The 12,776-nt window shown below is 43.5% G+C and overlaps 1 protein-coding gene across 2 annotated transcripts in view; it reads left to right on the top strand.

Annotated features, from left to right (window-relative positions):
• The first annotated feature begins 2,025 nt into the window (after positions 1 to 2,025).
• The window catches only part of ADHFE1 (alcohol dehydrogenase iron containing 1), a 58,710-nt gene continuing 47,959 nt past the window's right edge, over positions 2,026 to 12,776 (top strand). Inside the window, exons 1-3 of one of the 2 annotated variants that reach the window (XM_075584008.1) lie at positions 2,026 to 2,166; positions 2,271 to 2,432; positions 3,574 to 3,721. In XM_075584008.1, coding sequence (XP_075440123.1) covers positions 3,666 to 3,721 — 56 coding nt within the window. In that variant the 5' untranslated portion in view covers positions 2,026 to 2,166; positions 2,271 to 2,432; positions 3,574 to 3,665. The remainder of the gene's footprint in view (positions 2,167 to 2,270; positions 2,433 to 3,573; positions 3,722 to 12,776) is intronic. The other variant, XM_075584009.1, reaches the window with a different exon arrangement.

The following is a 12,776-nucleotide window of genomic DNA, read 5'->3' as shown; positions in this document are numbered from 1 at the left end:
AAAGTTATGTGTGGAAGATCATGTGACCAGGCAGGCCTAGATACAATTGGGGCACTGCTAGAGAGAGGGCTGGGCTCGAGCCAGAGCCTGTCTCAGAAAAAGGGGGTGTGACTTTGTAAATGGTTTCTATGAAAACAAAAATGCTTGTTACATTAGAATACATTAAAAATGTCTTAACTTTTTTTTTTTTTTTTTAAATGCTACAAGTATCTTCTCGTAGTACAGAACTGATTTATTTAAAAAAGAAAACGTAGGATATTGCTTGAACTGCAGCTTTAAACCATAAAAAGTCTGTTTAGTTAGGGCAGAAGTACATTGCTATGTATGAACCATGCATTTATTTGACGCAGCACAGATTTTCATTATATAGGTTAACTAAATATTTTTTTCACAGTATGAATATTATAAAATATATTGCACTAATAATTTATATTTACGAATACTAATTATAAATAACAAATACAATTTAAATTAAAACAATGATGTGTAACAACCAGGTATTCCACATTATGCAAAGCATCAATCTTCATTTAAAGCTAACAGTTGACCGAGCTGGACAGTATGAGATACGCACACATTCAGAAATAGGCACAGATAGTCATTGCAAGACGCTCCATCCGCCAAGACTGCTGACGTCATTTGGAAGCGACGATCGTGGAAAAACCGTCAGCAAACAAACCAGAAGATCAGTGTGCCCTCTCAACCGAATGTATTATACTTTGAACATGTGAGTTGAAAATTGTTACCACAATTGTTATGTGCAATATATATATATATATATATATACATATATATATATATATATATATATATATATATATATATATATTTGGAACATACTACCCCATGAGCGAGCAGTCATACAGCGGGATATTTATGAAAAATCTCAGTGACAAAAGTTGGTAAGAAACTGTATAAATCAATGTGTGCCACACAACTACTTCCAAGACACAAGCCCCTGCTTCAATTCTATATTTAAAAAGAAATAATTTGCTGCCTTGAATTGCTCCTTAAGGCCAGGTCTATTGTGGGCGCGCGACCAAGCTTGTGATGTCACGCACACCTGTACTTGAGATTAATGTCCTGCAGGGAGGCGCGATGGGTGTGACGAGGGCGTGCCCGTGACGGCACGTGAGCGGTTCGCCCTTATTGGCTAAACCGCGCATGTGACAGAGTGGCAAATTCAAACCAGTTTGTCTCGTAAAGTATTGGTCGCTCTGTCGCGCTCGTGCGGTCTATGCATTTGCGCATTGGAGTCCCACTGTTTGTTTTAGGTGCGAGCGACGTTCTATGGACGCGGCCTTAGGGCTGTTCTATAGTGTGCGGCTGTGCGAATGCGCGTGCACATGCGCACGCTTTTTGTGTGTATGCTGAGCTGTGAGAAGGTACTGTGTTTGTGTGTATGTATGTATGTGTATGTATGTATGTGTATGTATGTATGTGTATGTATGTATGTGTATGTATGTGTGTGTATGTATATATGTATTTGTGTAATTTATTTATAAAAAAAAAAAACACTGGTAAAAATAAAATATTTATTAACATTGTGCAGACACATATACATGCATACACACACACATACATACATTTCAGCGCCGGTAGCAGGGCGAAAAGATTATTTTCCCCGTCTTCCCCACTGTTGGGCGGATGCACGCTCACTGTCGTGCGCGCGCGGCCCTTGTATAGAAGGGCTGACTAACCTCAGCCAATTATAAGTGCCGCGCACACGGCGTAGCGCACGTGACCACTATATAACAGCCCTTACGGGGATCAGTAAGTTGGGGTTCCCCCATACTATCACACTTAGTGGTCAAAAAAGGGGATAAAATCACTGGTGAAAACGTGAACCCCTACTTTCACTGTATATTTATTTTAGTGAGCATCTATCTGTACCTGTATCCTACACACAAACATTGTATACATCTTTCTAAAATATGGTCTAAATAAAACGTTCTCTTTTTTTTTTTGTTGTTAGGGACAGTAGCACTACTTTTAAGCCACTTCGATTCCTGGGTTAAAGAATCTGCATTGGAACCGTGTCAGTAGTGGGTGGGACTGAGCTTCAGTGTGGAAGAGATCACATTACAGCTGAACATAACACAGCACACAGATGAATTCTGGGAGTGGAATTGAGTACACTGGCCAGTCCTACAGAGAAAAGACAGGGTGAGGATTTAATCAAGATTTTACCATATCCTTTCTCCAGTGCAAACATACCGCCGCCCGTATTCCTCGCCCCATACAATGTGGTTTCTTCTTTCCACTGACAGATCTGGCAGATGTTGTATTCCAGTGTGGAGCCAGCTACTTACTAAAACACCATTAAGCAGGTGGCTGACCCCAGCTTGTGACCTACAGCAAGGAGAAAACAACATAATGTACACGTCAAGATATTGATATTCCTTCTACCCGGTGCTCGTATCTTTCCTAAGGTAAGGAACGGGCATATTTTAGAAAGAGTAAGGTTGATAATTCTCAGGTACAATTGTAGTGATACAACTTATTATCCTCTTGGGTGCCCTGGCACGTAACTACTACAGATGGCTAATCTCACAGCACTAAAAATGCAATCAGACACAGAGCTTAAGGCTGCGGCCACACTAGCGCTGAGCGTGCTGAGCGGCTTGCCGGGTTTAGTTTCAGCAATTCAAATTGTCCCGTCCCCGCTCACGCGGTGCGCGCGTGGGCACCCACGCTCACCCAAGCTTGGCGCTTGAGTAAACAAAAAACATTGTCTTTCAAGCGTGCTCAACTTGCCCGCCAGGAGTTTATGTACACCCATGTAACCCTCCTTGCCCGGCTCTAATGGAGTTTACATTGAGTTGAACTCTATACATGGCAATGCTCAGTCTCTCAAACCTGTTCGGGGTGCTGGGTCGGTGCGGGCTGCGGGCATGGATGTGCAGATAGAATAATGATGGGCTCCAGGAACTTTCATAGTACAAAGAAGAGCTTTATTCACATCAGATGATAGCATACTTGAAAAAGAGACCTCCTAAAGTAGTTAAAGATCATCTATTAAGAACGTTCATCTCGGTCCATTCAAATGTATCACAGCCTGCAATAAATCCACACTTTTCTGGAAACTATCCAGCTACTAGAACAACAACACTTCTCGGGTGATCAGGGCTACCTAGGGTCCATTCTTTTGTTGTTGCTAAAATGACTCGTTGTCAATAGTTGAACTACAAAATGGGTAATGGATGATAACATCCTTTTCGTTGATTCACTTCTTGTCATGTCGAGATTCTAAGTTCATAGCTCTGTGGAATTTTTGGGGGATTAATATAAAAAAAAAATACAAGTGCAATGAAACCGGGCATAGAATAAAAAATACTTTTGTTTTTACTATACTGATGCCCCCGTACAGACAGATTATCGGATTCGGGTGGATTGCTGCAAACCCCATGTGAAAGAGGGGACTCAGAAATCACATATGTTCATACAAAATCTAATCTAATTTCTTGCACTTGCCTTTTTATCTAGTGCTGTGTTTTCCCCGTGTTACAAAGCATGGGGATAATAACCAAATACATCTTGTTGAAAGCGTGCATGTATCTCTCTCTTATACAGTGTTAAGGAGGCTGTGGGCCAGCACTGCCATACTGTTGCTGCGTGTACAGCATCTCTGTTACTAGGATATACCAGTACAGGATTGTGCTGTGATGGCTGCCGGACGGGACACAGTGATCCACTTACTGAGACAACTGCAGCGAGCATCGTACGTTTGCAACACACGGTTTCTTTTATATTGAACAAGACAATTGTAGTACTGTAGCTGTATTAGTACAACCAAATGTTCAATGTATGGGGAGGTGGTGCTCAAATACAGATGTGTATCATGCAGTATATAAAAGTTCAAATAAAGATGGTGAACCGGAACCCTTCATGTGTATAACAGTCCATCAAGATAGATAATTCAGGGGCACCCAGACCTAGCAGTGTCGATTGACCACCGCATCCAATGGTTTAGGTATATAAATCCCAGAATAATCCCGGATAGGGTCTAAGGTAAATAGTAGGGGCCAAGGTCCATTACCTGCCCATAGGGAAATATATATTAGATCCAAGATTCCTTCGGTTCCAGGGTGTGCTATCCATAAGGTAGTTCAGTATACAGAAAAGGTAGAGCACGGGAGCACAGCACAAAATCCATCCATGAAGAGGAAATAAGTTCAGGGCAACTCCATGTAGCCAGGGTCCCTCAGGTCCCCCTGTCTGCCGGTTTCTTTCCCCCTTGCGTGTGTGCTGCTGCGGGGGTGAGCGCGTTCCTGGGTAGCTCCCGGTGGCAGCTGCGGCAGAACGCCGTCATGTTTAATGTGTTCGCGCATGTGCGGAGGCTTGCGCGTAAGCAGAGCAGTTGCGGCGGCCATGTTGAGGTTGGCGCTGGAGTTAGCGCCTGTGCAGTGCAATGCACAGAGGTTGGCAAGCATAGAGGCGGCCATTACATGTGTGCAGGAGCTATTGGAAGTTGCGCATGTTCAGTTAAGAGTAGCGGTGGCCATTACAGCTTCAGACCTGCGCAGTAGAGATCGCGCACGCGGCACTAATAGAAAATAGGTCCTGAGTGGACTACAATTCCCAGCAGCCTCTGGGGACTGCCCTTTCACCCACATCACGTGCAGCCAGCCAGCAAAAAGGGTTTGCAGCTTCTCCTGCTGGAGAAGGATACAATGTTGCAGAGACCACGCTAGTCAGTTGGAGCTGGGAGAAGGAAGGGGGAGGAAGTGTGTAAGGGGCAAGTGGCTTCTTACACTAGGCCAGGTTACCCCCAGGCCCCAGGTAGGCTCCACTCCCCACTAGGTTAGTGGGTAAGTTCATAGGGAAGGCCCCTTAGGTAGGGACCCTGCCCTTAGGTGCATGTAAGTCTAGTCAGTGACACAGCTGCAGTGCTGTGTGCTCTGACAAGGAGAGACAGTGTGGCTTTAAGTGCAGCCACAGCAGTTAGCTTTGTTTGTGTCAGTGAAAGGCCCCTCATAGGAAGAATGGAGGTTGCTTTCCAAGTTATACAGTGTGTGTAATATCACCAGTGCCAGTTGCACGTGGTGAGCTGCCAGAGTCTGGGATCAGACAGAATCTACAGCAAGAGATCTTCTGCATGCAGGGGCTAGGGTAGAGGTATAGCCCAGGGCCCAGTTAGTCCCCTGAGACAATAGAGGAATACTGTATGGTAAAGGGTCTGCCTTAGGACAGGGACTCCTTAACCATACTCAGAGAGAAAGAGGAATGCTGCATGACAGGGCCTGACTGTCAGTACAGCGTGTTAGCAGAGACTGTGATAAAGGATCATTCCGACTGGGATCCCTCCCCTGTGGAGTCAGCGTGTGCATCCATTCCTGCAGAGAGCAGCGCAGGACTGATCAGGGAGGTAGTATATATTAAGTGCACCACCGGGCCCCAACACAGGGAAGCGCTATCCCTCACACTCACACTCTCTTTATTGTTGTGGACACTCAAGGGATTTTGTGTCCAAGCACAGTATTATCAAAGGGACTGAGGAGATGTGATGATGGACATGTGGGTGAGGGGATGGTATGCATTCAGGGTGATGCAATGTTATTCCTATGATGTATTGATGTTATGCAAAGAGAGTTTCCTTGAAGGTATCGTTCATGCTCAGTAAATACTGTTTATTCACACTGTGTGTATTTACTGTATGGTTGTTCTGGTGAGGGCACACTCCCACCACGTTGGGATCCCTCATCAGTGGAGGCGCTGCACCGAGTGTAAGAAGTATATACCCCAGGTTCCCCATGGCGGAAGCTCAGCCCTCCTGGTTGTCAAACAGGTACAGCATCACCCTGATAAGTAGTCAGATACACCTACCCACCTCAATCTCACTTAGGGTGGGGGGGAAAGAGGGTTACATCCCTATAAAAAGTTAAAGGTAATTTAATGAGTGTACAAAAATGAGGAGAGAGCTAACGCACCAACGTGTTTCATCCCAAAGGGACTTTATCAAGGTGTAATTAGACATACCCTTTTGCACTTTTTATACCTGTACAATTCGCGCCAAAACCAGCCGGTGTAGCATCATACCTGTGCGTCTGGGGCACGACGGACCCCAGACGCACAGGTACGACGCTACACCGGACGGTTTTGGCGCGAATTGTACAGGTATAAAAAGTGCAAAAGTGTATGTCTAATTACACCTTGATAAAGTCCCTTTGGGATGAAACGCGTTGGTGCGTTAGCTCTCTTCTCATTTTTGTACGCATTAAATTACCTTTAACTTTTTTTATGGAGTTGCCCTGAACTTATTTCCTCTTCATGGATGGATTTTGTGCTGTGCTCCCGTGCTCTACCCTTTCTGCAACCAAATGTTCAGAATGAAATGTATCAACACATCTGTTTTTTTTTTGTTTTTTTAATACCTTTTACTGCCGATGGATTAATAAAACATTGCAAGGACAAGCGTTTATTAGCCTTTGTATAACTGGCCTAATGAGAGAAGGTTCACTCTCAAAAACGTATCAATGCAGAATTTTGTGCCTTTAAAAAGGTACTAGAAACAGAATTGTCCACACGTTTGCTTCCATGGACCCTATTCAATATAGTAAAAAGCCGGAATAATGCACAGTTAACAATGCATTGATTTCTATTTATCTGTACTGTTGTTACGCTGCATCTCACCATATAGAATATAGGTTTATATCTTTCTTTTCTATTGAAATGTTCAAATGTCCCTTGTAATATTTGCATATTAATCACTCCAGCGTTGAAGATGCCTGCAGTGCATTTCATAGAAGAAGGGGCTGCAATTGGCATGTCCCATTGCAGCTTGTGTTTCTTGTACCTGTGGTTTCTGAGTGGGGTTTAGGGTCACATTCTTGGGACTCCAATTAGTTTTGGTTTCTTCCCACAGTATTGATTGCTTGCAATTTAGAAATGGTAGTATTGTTAAATAATGTTGCTGTCTGTACTGGCTTTACGTATGGCTCCTCTACAACATGGTTGTAATAGGACAGGCTCTCCTTACAGTTACAGAGTGCACACTGACAGTGGTCCCACTTACTTAGCTATAAAACCTCTTAGCTGAAATATGGAACGTTTGATCCAGGAATAGAATCAGGCTGAAATGTGTCAGCTAGGGAGTGAAGCTTTGCAGGTGAGATGTTTATGAACATTAAGCAAGATAGAGTTGCATCACCATGTTGCTAAAAAAAATTGCACTTTTTGTTAAATCCTGTCAAACAGTAAATATAAAATTAAAAACGTGCGCATTTCATATAAAAACATTGTTTTGTTTTTAAAAAGATACAAATGATTTTTATAAGGTAATACCAAAACAATAGATGGGCAGAGTAGAGGGACACTGAGTCATAACTTTTCCTTTACCAATGTTTCCTTGTTTTAAGTAGGCTATGAAAAGCACATTAGTGCAGTTGCAATTGTGGAAGAATGAGCAAGTACTTCAATAGATGGGGATACCTTTTTTTATTTGGACTAACATCATTTATTTAAGTCAAGCTTTCGAGACCAATGTTCTCCTCCGCATTAGGCCAGTATATCTTGGCATGCACTGTCCTCATGCTTTCCTTATAAATACATTGTTGGTCCACGCAACACCTTTTTTTGTAGATTTTAAGCATGGGGTCTCTGGAGCTGAACCGCATTCATTTCAGCTCTGGCGATCCCCTGCTTACCTCGGAAGGGTGTGCCGGTAGCGCCCAGATGAAGCTAGTCGGAGCTATCAATATGGTGGCCTGCGGCCCAATAGGAAGCCATGACATCATCCCTTGTGACTTCCGATTGGCCCACGTGATGCATGACCTTTAAACTGCGCAGAGATACCAGCACCCCATTCCGAGGTAAGTATCTCTGGAAGCAGGGGTCCCCGGTTCTGTAAATAACGCGGTTCAGCTCCGGAGACCCCGCTTCAATTTTATTTTTTTACGAAAAAAACACAACAACAAAAAAAGTGTCGTTAGGAGTGCTGCTTTAATAAGTGTCACCTACTAATGAAATTCTCTTTCATTCTTGTTTGAAGGGTATGTACAACTTCACTTTAACCGTGTTTTTGGCTACTAAGTGTAGACACATAAAAGAAACAATGTGATCCAAAATTAGTAATAAGCAGCATGGATTTATGAAGGATAGATCATGCCAAACTAACCTAATAAGTTGTTTTGAGGCAGCATGTAGGAATTTAGACCCGGGTAATGCAGTTGATGTTGATGTAGATTTTGCAAAGGCTTTTGATACGGTTCCACACGAGGTTAGTGCACAAAATAAAGCAAATTGGACTCCGTAAAAATATATGCACCTGAATTGAAAACTGGTTGATGGACAGACCACAGAGAGTTGTCGTAAATGGAACTTTTTCAGGTTGGGCTAAAGTCGTGAGTGGAGTACCTCAGGGAACGGTACTGGGACCCCTGCTTTTTAACTTGTTTATTAATGACCTTGAGGTTGGCATCGAGAGCAAAGTCTCCATCTTTGCTGATGACACTAAATCGTGTAAGGTAATAGAATCAGAGCAGGATGTAATTTCTCTCCAAAAGGAATTGGAGAGACTGGAAACTTGGGCAGGTAAATGGCAGATGAGGTTTAATACAGATACAGTTAAGGTTATGCATTTGGAATTTTTTTGTATTATGATGCCATTTATTTTAGAGTAAAGTCAAATTAAAGCTAAGTTTTATCTAATTAACCATTACTTACCTACATGTACTTTGGTGCGCCGCAGCGGGAACTTTTTCTCAATACCTTGTTGTACTTACCTTATGCATTTGGGAAACAAGAATAAACAGGTCACTTACACATTAAATGGGGAAAAATTAGGTGAATCCTTGAAAGATTTATGAGTGCTTGGATACAGCAGACTTAGCAATAGTGCTCTCAAAATAGGGGACCAGTGGACGATGTCCAATATGTGGGAGTGAAGAAAACACAGGAAAACTAATGGTGCAATATAGCAACAGAAGGTCAGATATCTATGGGGTCTTCTGGAGTGTTTACTCACATTCTGTGTGTAGTATTCAGTTAATTCCCATACCGTGGCAAACGTTAAATCTGGTCTATCGGTAGACTGTGATCGATCTCGGGAAAGACGGAGAAAACGCAATGGTGCAGACAGTAAAACAAATACACTTTATCTGAACACTTTAAGAATGCGCCCTCACATAGATATATTCTTTAAAACATTGTGGAGAAGAATCTCCTAAGTAGCAGCCCATTGTAATCTGTTTTTTTTTTTTAGTTTTGCTTCCTCTGGACCAAAGTACTGTAAATACAAATATAGGATAAGTATCTGTCTAAATTTAACATAGGTTGCATTTGATTGACATGTCTTTTTTTCAACCATGTCTAATATGTAACTATGATACTGAATGTAAAAATGCATTTGACGGCAAGTGGGAACAAGAAAAACATAGAAAACATAGCTCAGTTACTCTCTAATACAAAGTTATCAATGTATTTTACTTAGTGAACCTTGGATTGGTTTCCTTCTCTATGTATTTCTAGGCGAAATCCAGTTCTTTTTTTTTTTTACATTACATGTACCTTACGGTCTTGACAATGTCACACTTTTGAAAGGTTTCTGCATACAAATAGCATAACAAGCAGTGCATTGAAGATCCTCGTGCAGTGCTGAAGGAGTCATCAGGTGTAGGATCTCTTGAAATTATACACATTACTGCTACTATTTAATGGCAATGTCATAGATGGTGTTACGTACGGCAGGGGTGCGCAAAGTTTTGACCCTGCGCCCCCCTGCCTTCTCCCCTCCCGGCTCACGCCCCCCCTCCTTCAAGGCTCCGGCGTCAAGTGACGTAGCAAGGTCATGTGACATCACATGACCCCGCGGTGTCATTTGACGCCAGTTATCATGGCGACGCGTTGCCGAAGATTGGGTACGAGAAGCTGCAGAGGCCTCCCGCGGCCCCCCGGCACTTAATTTAAGTGTCTTGGGGACAGCACAGAACCTCTGTAGCCATCGCGCCCCCCACTTTTTTGCGCACCCAGACATACTGCACACCTAGGACCATGTGACTTGTATATGAAACAGTATTTAATACACAGCTACTGTATTTAGCTGATTCACTTTTCATCTTCCACAGAGGTCCCTCAAATGAATAATATCTCCCCTCAATCCGTCCCAATATACCATGTGTCACGAACGGCATACCTGTGAGCATGTGACATATTTGTAACAAGGGTTAATACACACAGCTAATTAGCTGAGCCACTTTTCACTTTCCGCAAAGGTCCCTCAAATGAATAATATATACCCTCAATACGTCACTATATGACTTTAAGTCGCTGCCACCTCCAAAGGATTAAAAGATGTACATACAGAGCCTTTGGTCTTTGCTTATTATGAAAACTATGCACTTAACACACAAAATTATGTTGTAGCAAAATATAGCTGAAAATGTAAATTACTCTACAAAGCGTGCAACAGTTCAATCAGAGCCCAATGTATTACTGTAAGCCATGCATGCCCATGCCATCACACTGCCTCCACCGTGTTTTACAGATGATGTGGTATGTTTCGGATCATGTGGTATGTTTCGGATCATGAGCCGTTCCAAGCCTTCTTCATGCTTTTTTCTTACCATCATTCTGGTACAGGTTGATCTTAGTTTCATCTGTCCAAAGAATGCTGTTCCAGAACTGGGCTGGCTTTTTTAGATATTGTTTGGCAAAGTCTAATCTGGCCTTTCTAGTCTTGAGGCTTATGAATGGTTTGCACCTTGTGGTGAACCCTTTGTTTTTGCTCTCGTGAAGTCTTCTCTCTATGGTAGACTTGGATAATGATATGCCTACCTCCTGGAGAGTGTTCTTCACTTGGCTGGATGTTGTGAAGGGGTTTTTCTTTACCATGGAAAGGATCCTACGATCATCCACCACTGTTGTCTTCCGTGGACGTCCAGGCCTTTTTGTGTTGCAGAGCTCACCAGTGCATTCTTTTTTTCGCAGAATGTACCAAACTATTGATTTGGCCACTCCTAATGTTCCTGCTATCTCTCTGATGGATTTTCTTTTTTTTTTTGCAGCCTAAGGATGCCCTGTTTGACTTGCATTGAGAGCTCCTTTGACCGCATGTTGTGGGTTCACAGCAACAGCCCTCTGCTCTCCTCGGAGCGCGCTCAAGCAGCCCTGCACTTGGGGGGGAGGGGGGAAGAGGAGGCTGCTGCTTCTCCTTACATGTGAGCTGAGGGAGGGACAGAGGCTGCTTTTGCTGCAAAGTGTGTGTGTGTGTGTGTGTGTGTGTGTGTGTGTGTGTGTGTGTGTGTGTGTGTGTGTGTGTGTGTGTGTGTGTGTGTGACTGTGTGTGTGTGTGTCACTGTGTGGGAGAGGGGAAGAGAGAGGGGAAGAGAGAGGGGAAGAGAGAGGGGAAGGAGAGAGGGGAAGGAGAGAGGAGAAGGAGAGAGGAGAAGGAGAGAGGAGAAGGAGAGAGGAGAAGGAGAGAGAAGGAGAGAGGAGAAGGAGAGAGAAGGGGAGGTAGGGGAGAGAGAAGGAGAGGTAGGGGAGAGAGAAGGAGAGGTAGGGGAGAGAGAGATGCAGGGGGGGAGGGGATGTGAGATGAAGGGGGGGTGATGTTTAAACCAAAATCATTACAAAATATATACACATTGTTTATTCAAAAGTATGAGTTCATTATTATTTATTACCCCTACTGCTTTAGACATGTGTCATCCAATTAGGGGTTCCCCGAAATGTTACGAAATACTTAAAGGGTTCCTCCAAACAAAAAAGGTTGGGAATCAATGCTTTAGCTGGTGAAAAGAAATGGTGAGCTTTTATAGTACGATAAAGTGATCACTGCTTTGTGAATAACCGTTACTGGCAAAAAACGGCGGATTTGACATTTTTGGGCCTATCATACGACTTTTTTTTTCCACTGACTGTTTATGGGTGATAAAAAGCCATTATAGCGCGATACTGCACTGTTATCACTGCTTTGTGAATAGCCGAGGCGGCAGTATCGTGCTATAAAGGCATTTATCGCACTTTAAACCACTTATCTTTGTGAATCGGCCCCTATGTTTTTATAGTACTTAGACTATGTAGCACCTTTTCCCCACTCTAAGGGAGATTGTGTCGCAACCAGTGTATTTTAGTGCTGGGGCATACCTGTGAGGTGCAGCAGGAGGCCTAAGATCTCCGCGATGTTGTAGAGAGACATCAGGACAGGCTATCATGGATGGTTTGTCAGTCAGTGGCAGCGCCTCCAGCCCAAGAGGTTCCTGGTGAAGCCAGGATGGACCTCAGGGGCACTCCTCTTAGGTTGTTCCCTCACTAAGCATCACACCAGAGATGATATAACTGGGATTTATTGATCACATCACAGCAATACAGGATACAGTCCCCGAAGGTAGTACCCAGGCTTGAGGCCTTGAATACCCCTCCTCAGCACACCTTACCCCCAAACAGGGCAAGGTCTCCTCCTTACTAGGGGAGGCTCACGGCTGCATCCTCATAGCATGGAGGGCAGCACAGAACTAACCCCAGAAACCCTTACTCTAACCCATAGAGGAAACCCCCTCCTTCCCAGGGGAGTGGCTTTTAAGCCGGCCTCCTATCAGTCATAGGCCCCCTTGTAATACCAGGCTACTCCTGAACTTTTTAAAATAACACACATAACAACATAACCAGGCCCTGCAGGATTTGCTCCCAACACTGCCTACTCGTTACTGGGACTTACAGTGCTAGAGGGGCCAGAACATTAGTAGCCTAAGGGAGCCTGGCTACAACAATAACTTTGTTTCTATAATACTATCTTCACTATTATGTCTGTGTACTTAATATGGGCACCTGGATATGAA

This window comes from Ascaphus truei, chromosome 2, assembly GCF_040206685.1.
Source record: "Ascaphus truei isolate aAscTru1 chromosome 2, aAscTru1.hap1, whole genome shotgun sequence".
In the NCBI taxonomy this organism is placed as follows: Eukaryota; Metazoa; Chordata; class Amphibia; order Anura; family Ascaphidae; genus Ascaphus; species Ascaphus truei.
Note: the sequence above shows the minus strand (reverse complement) of the source record. Positions and strands in the feature narration are given on the sequence as shown.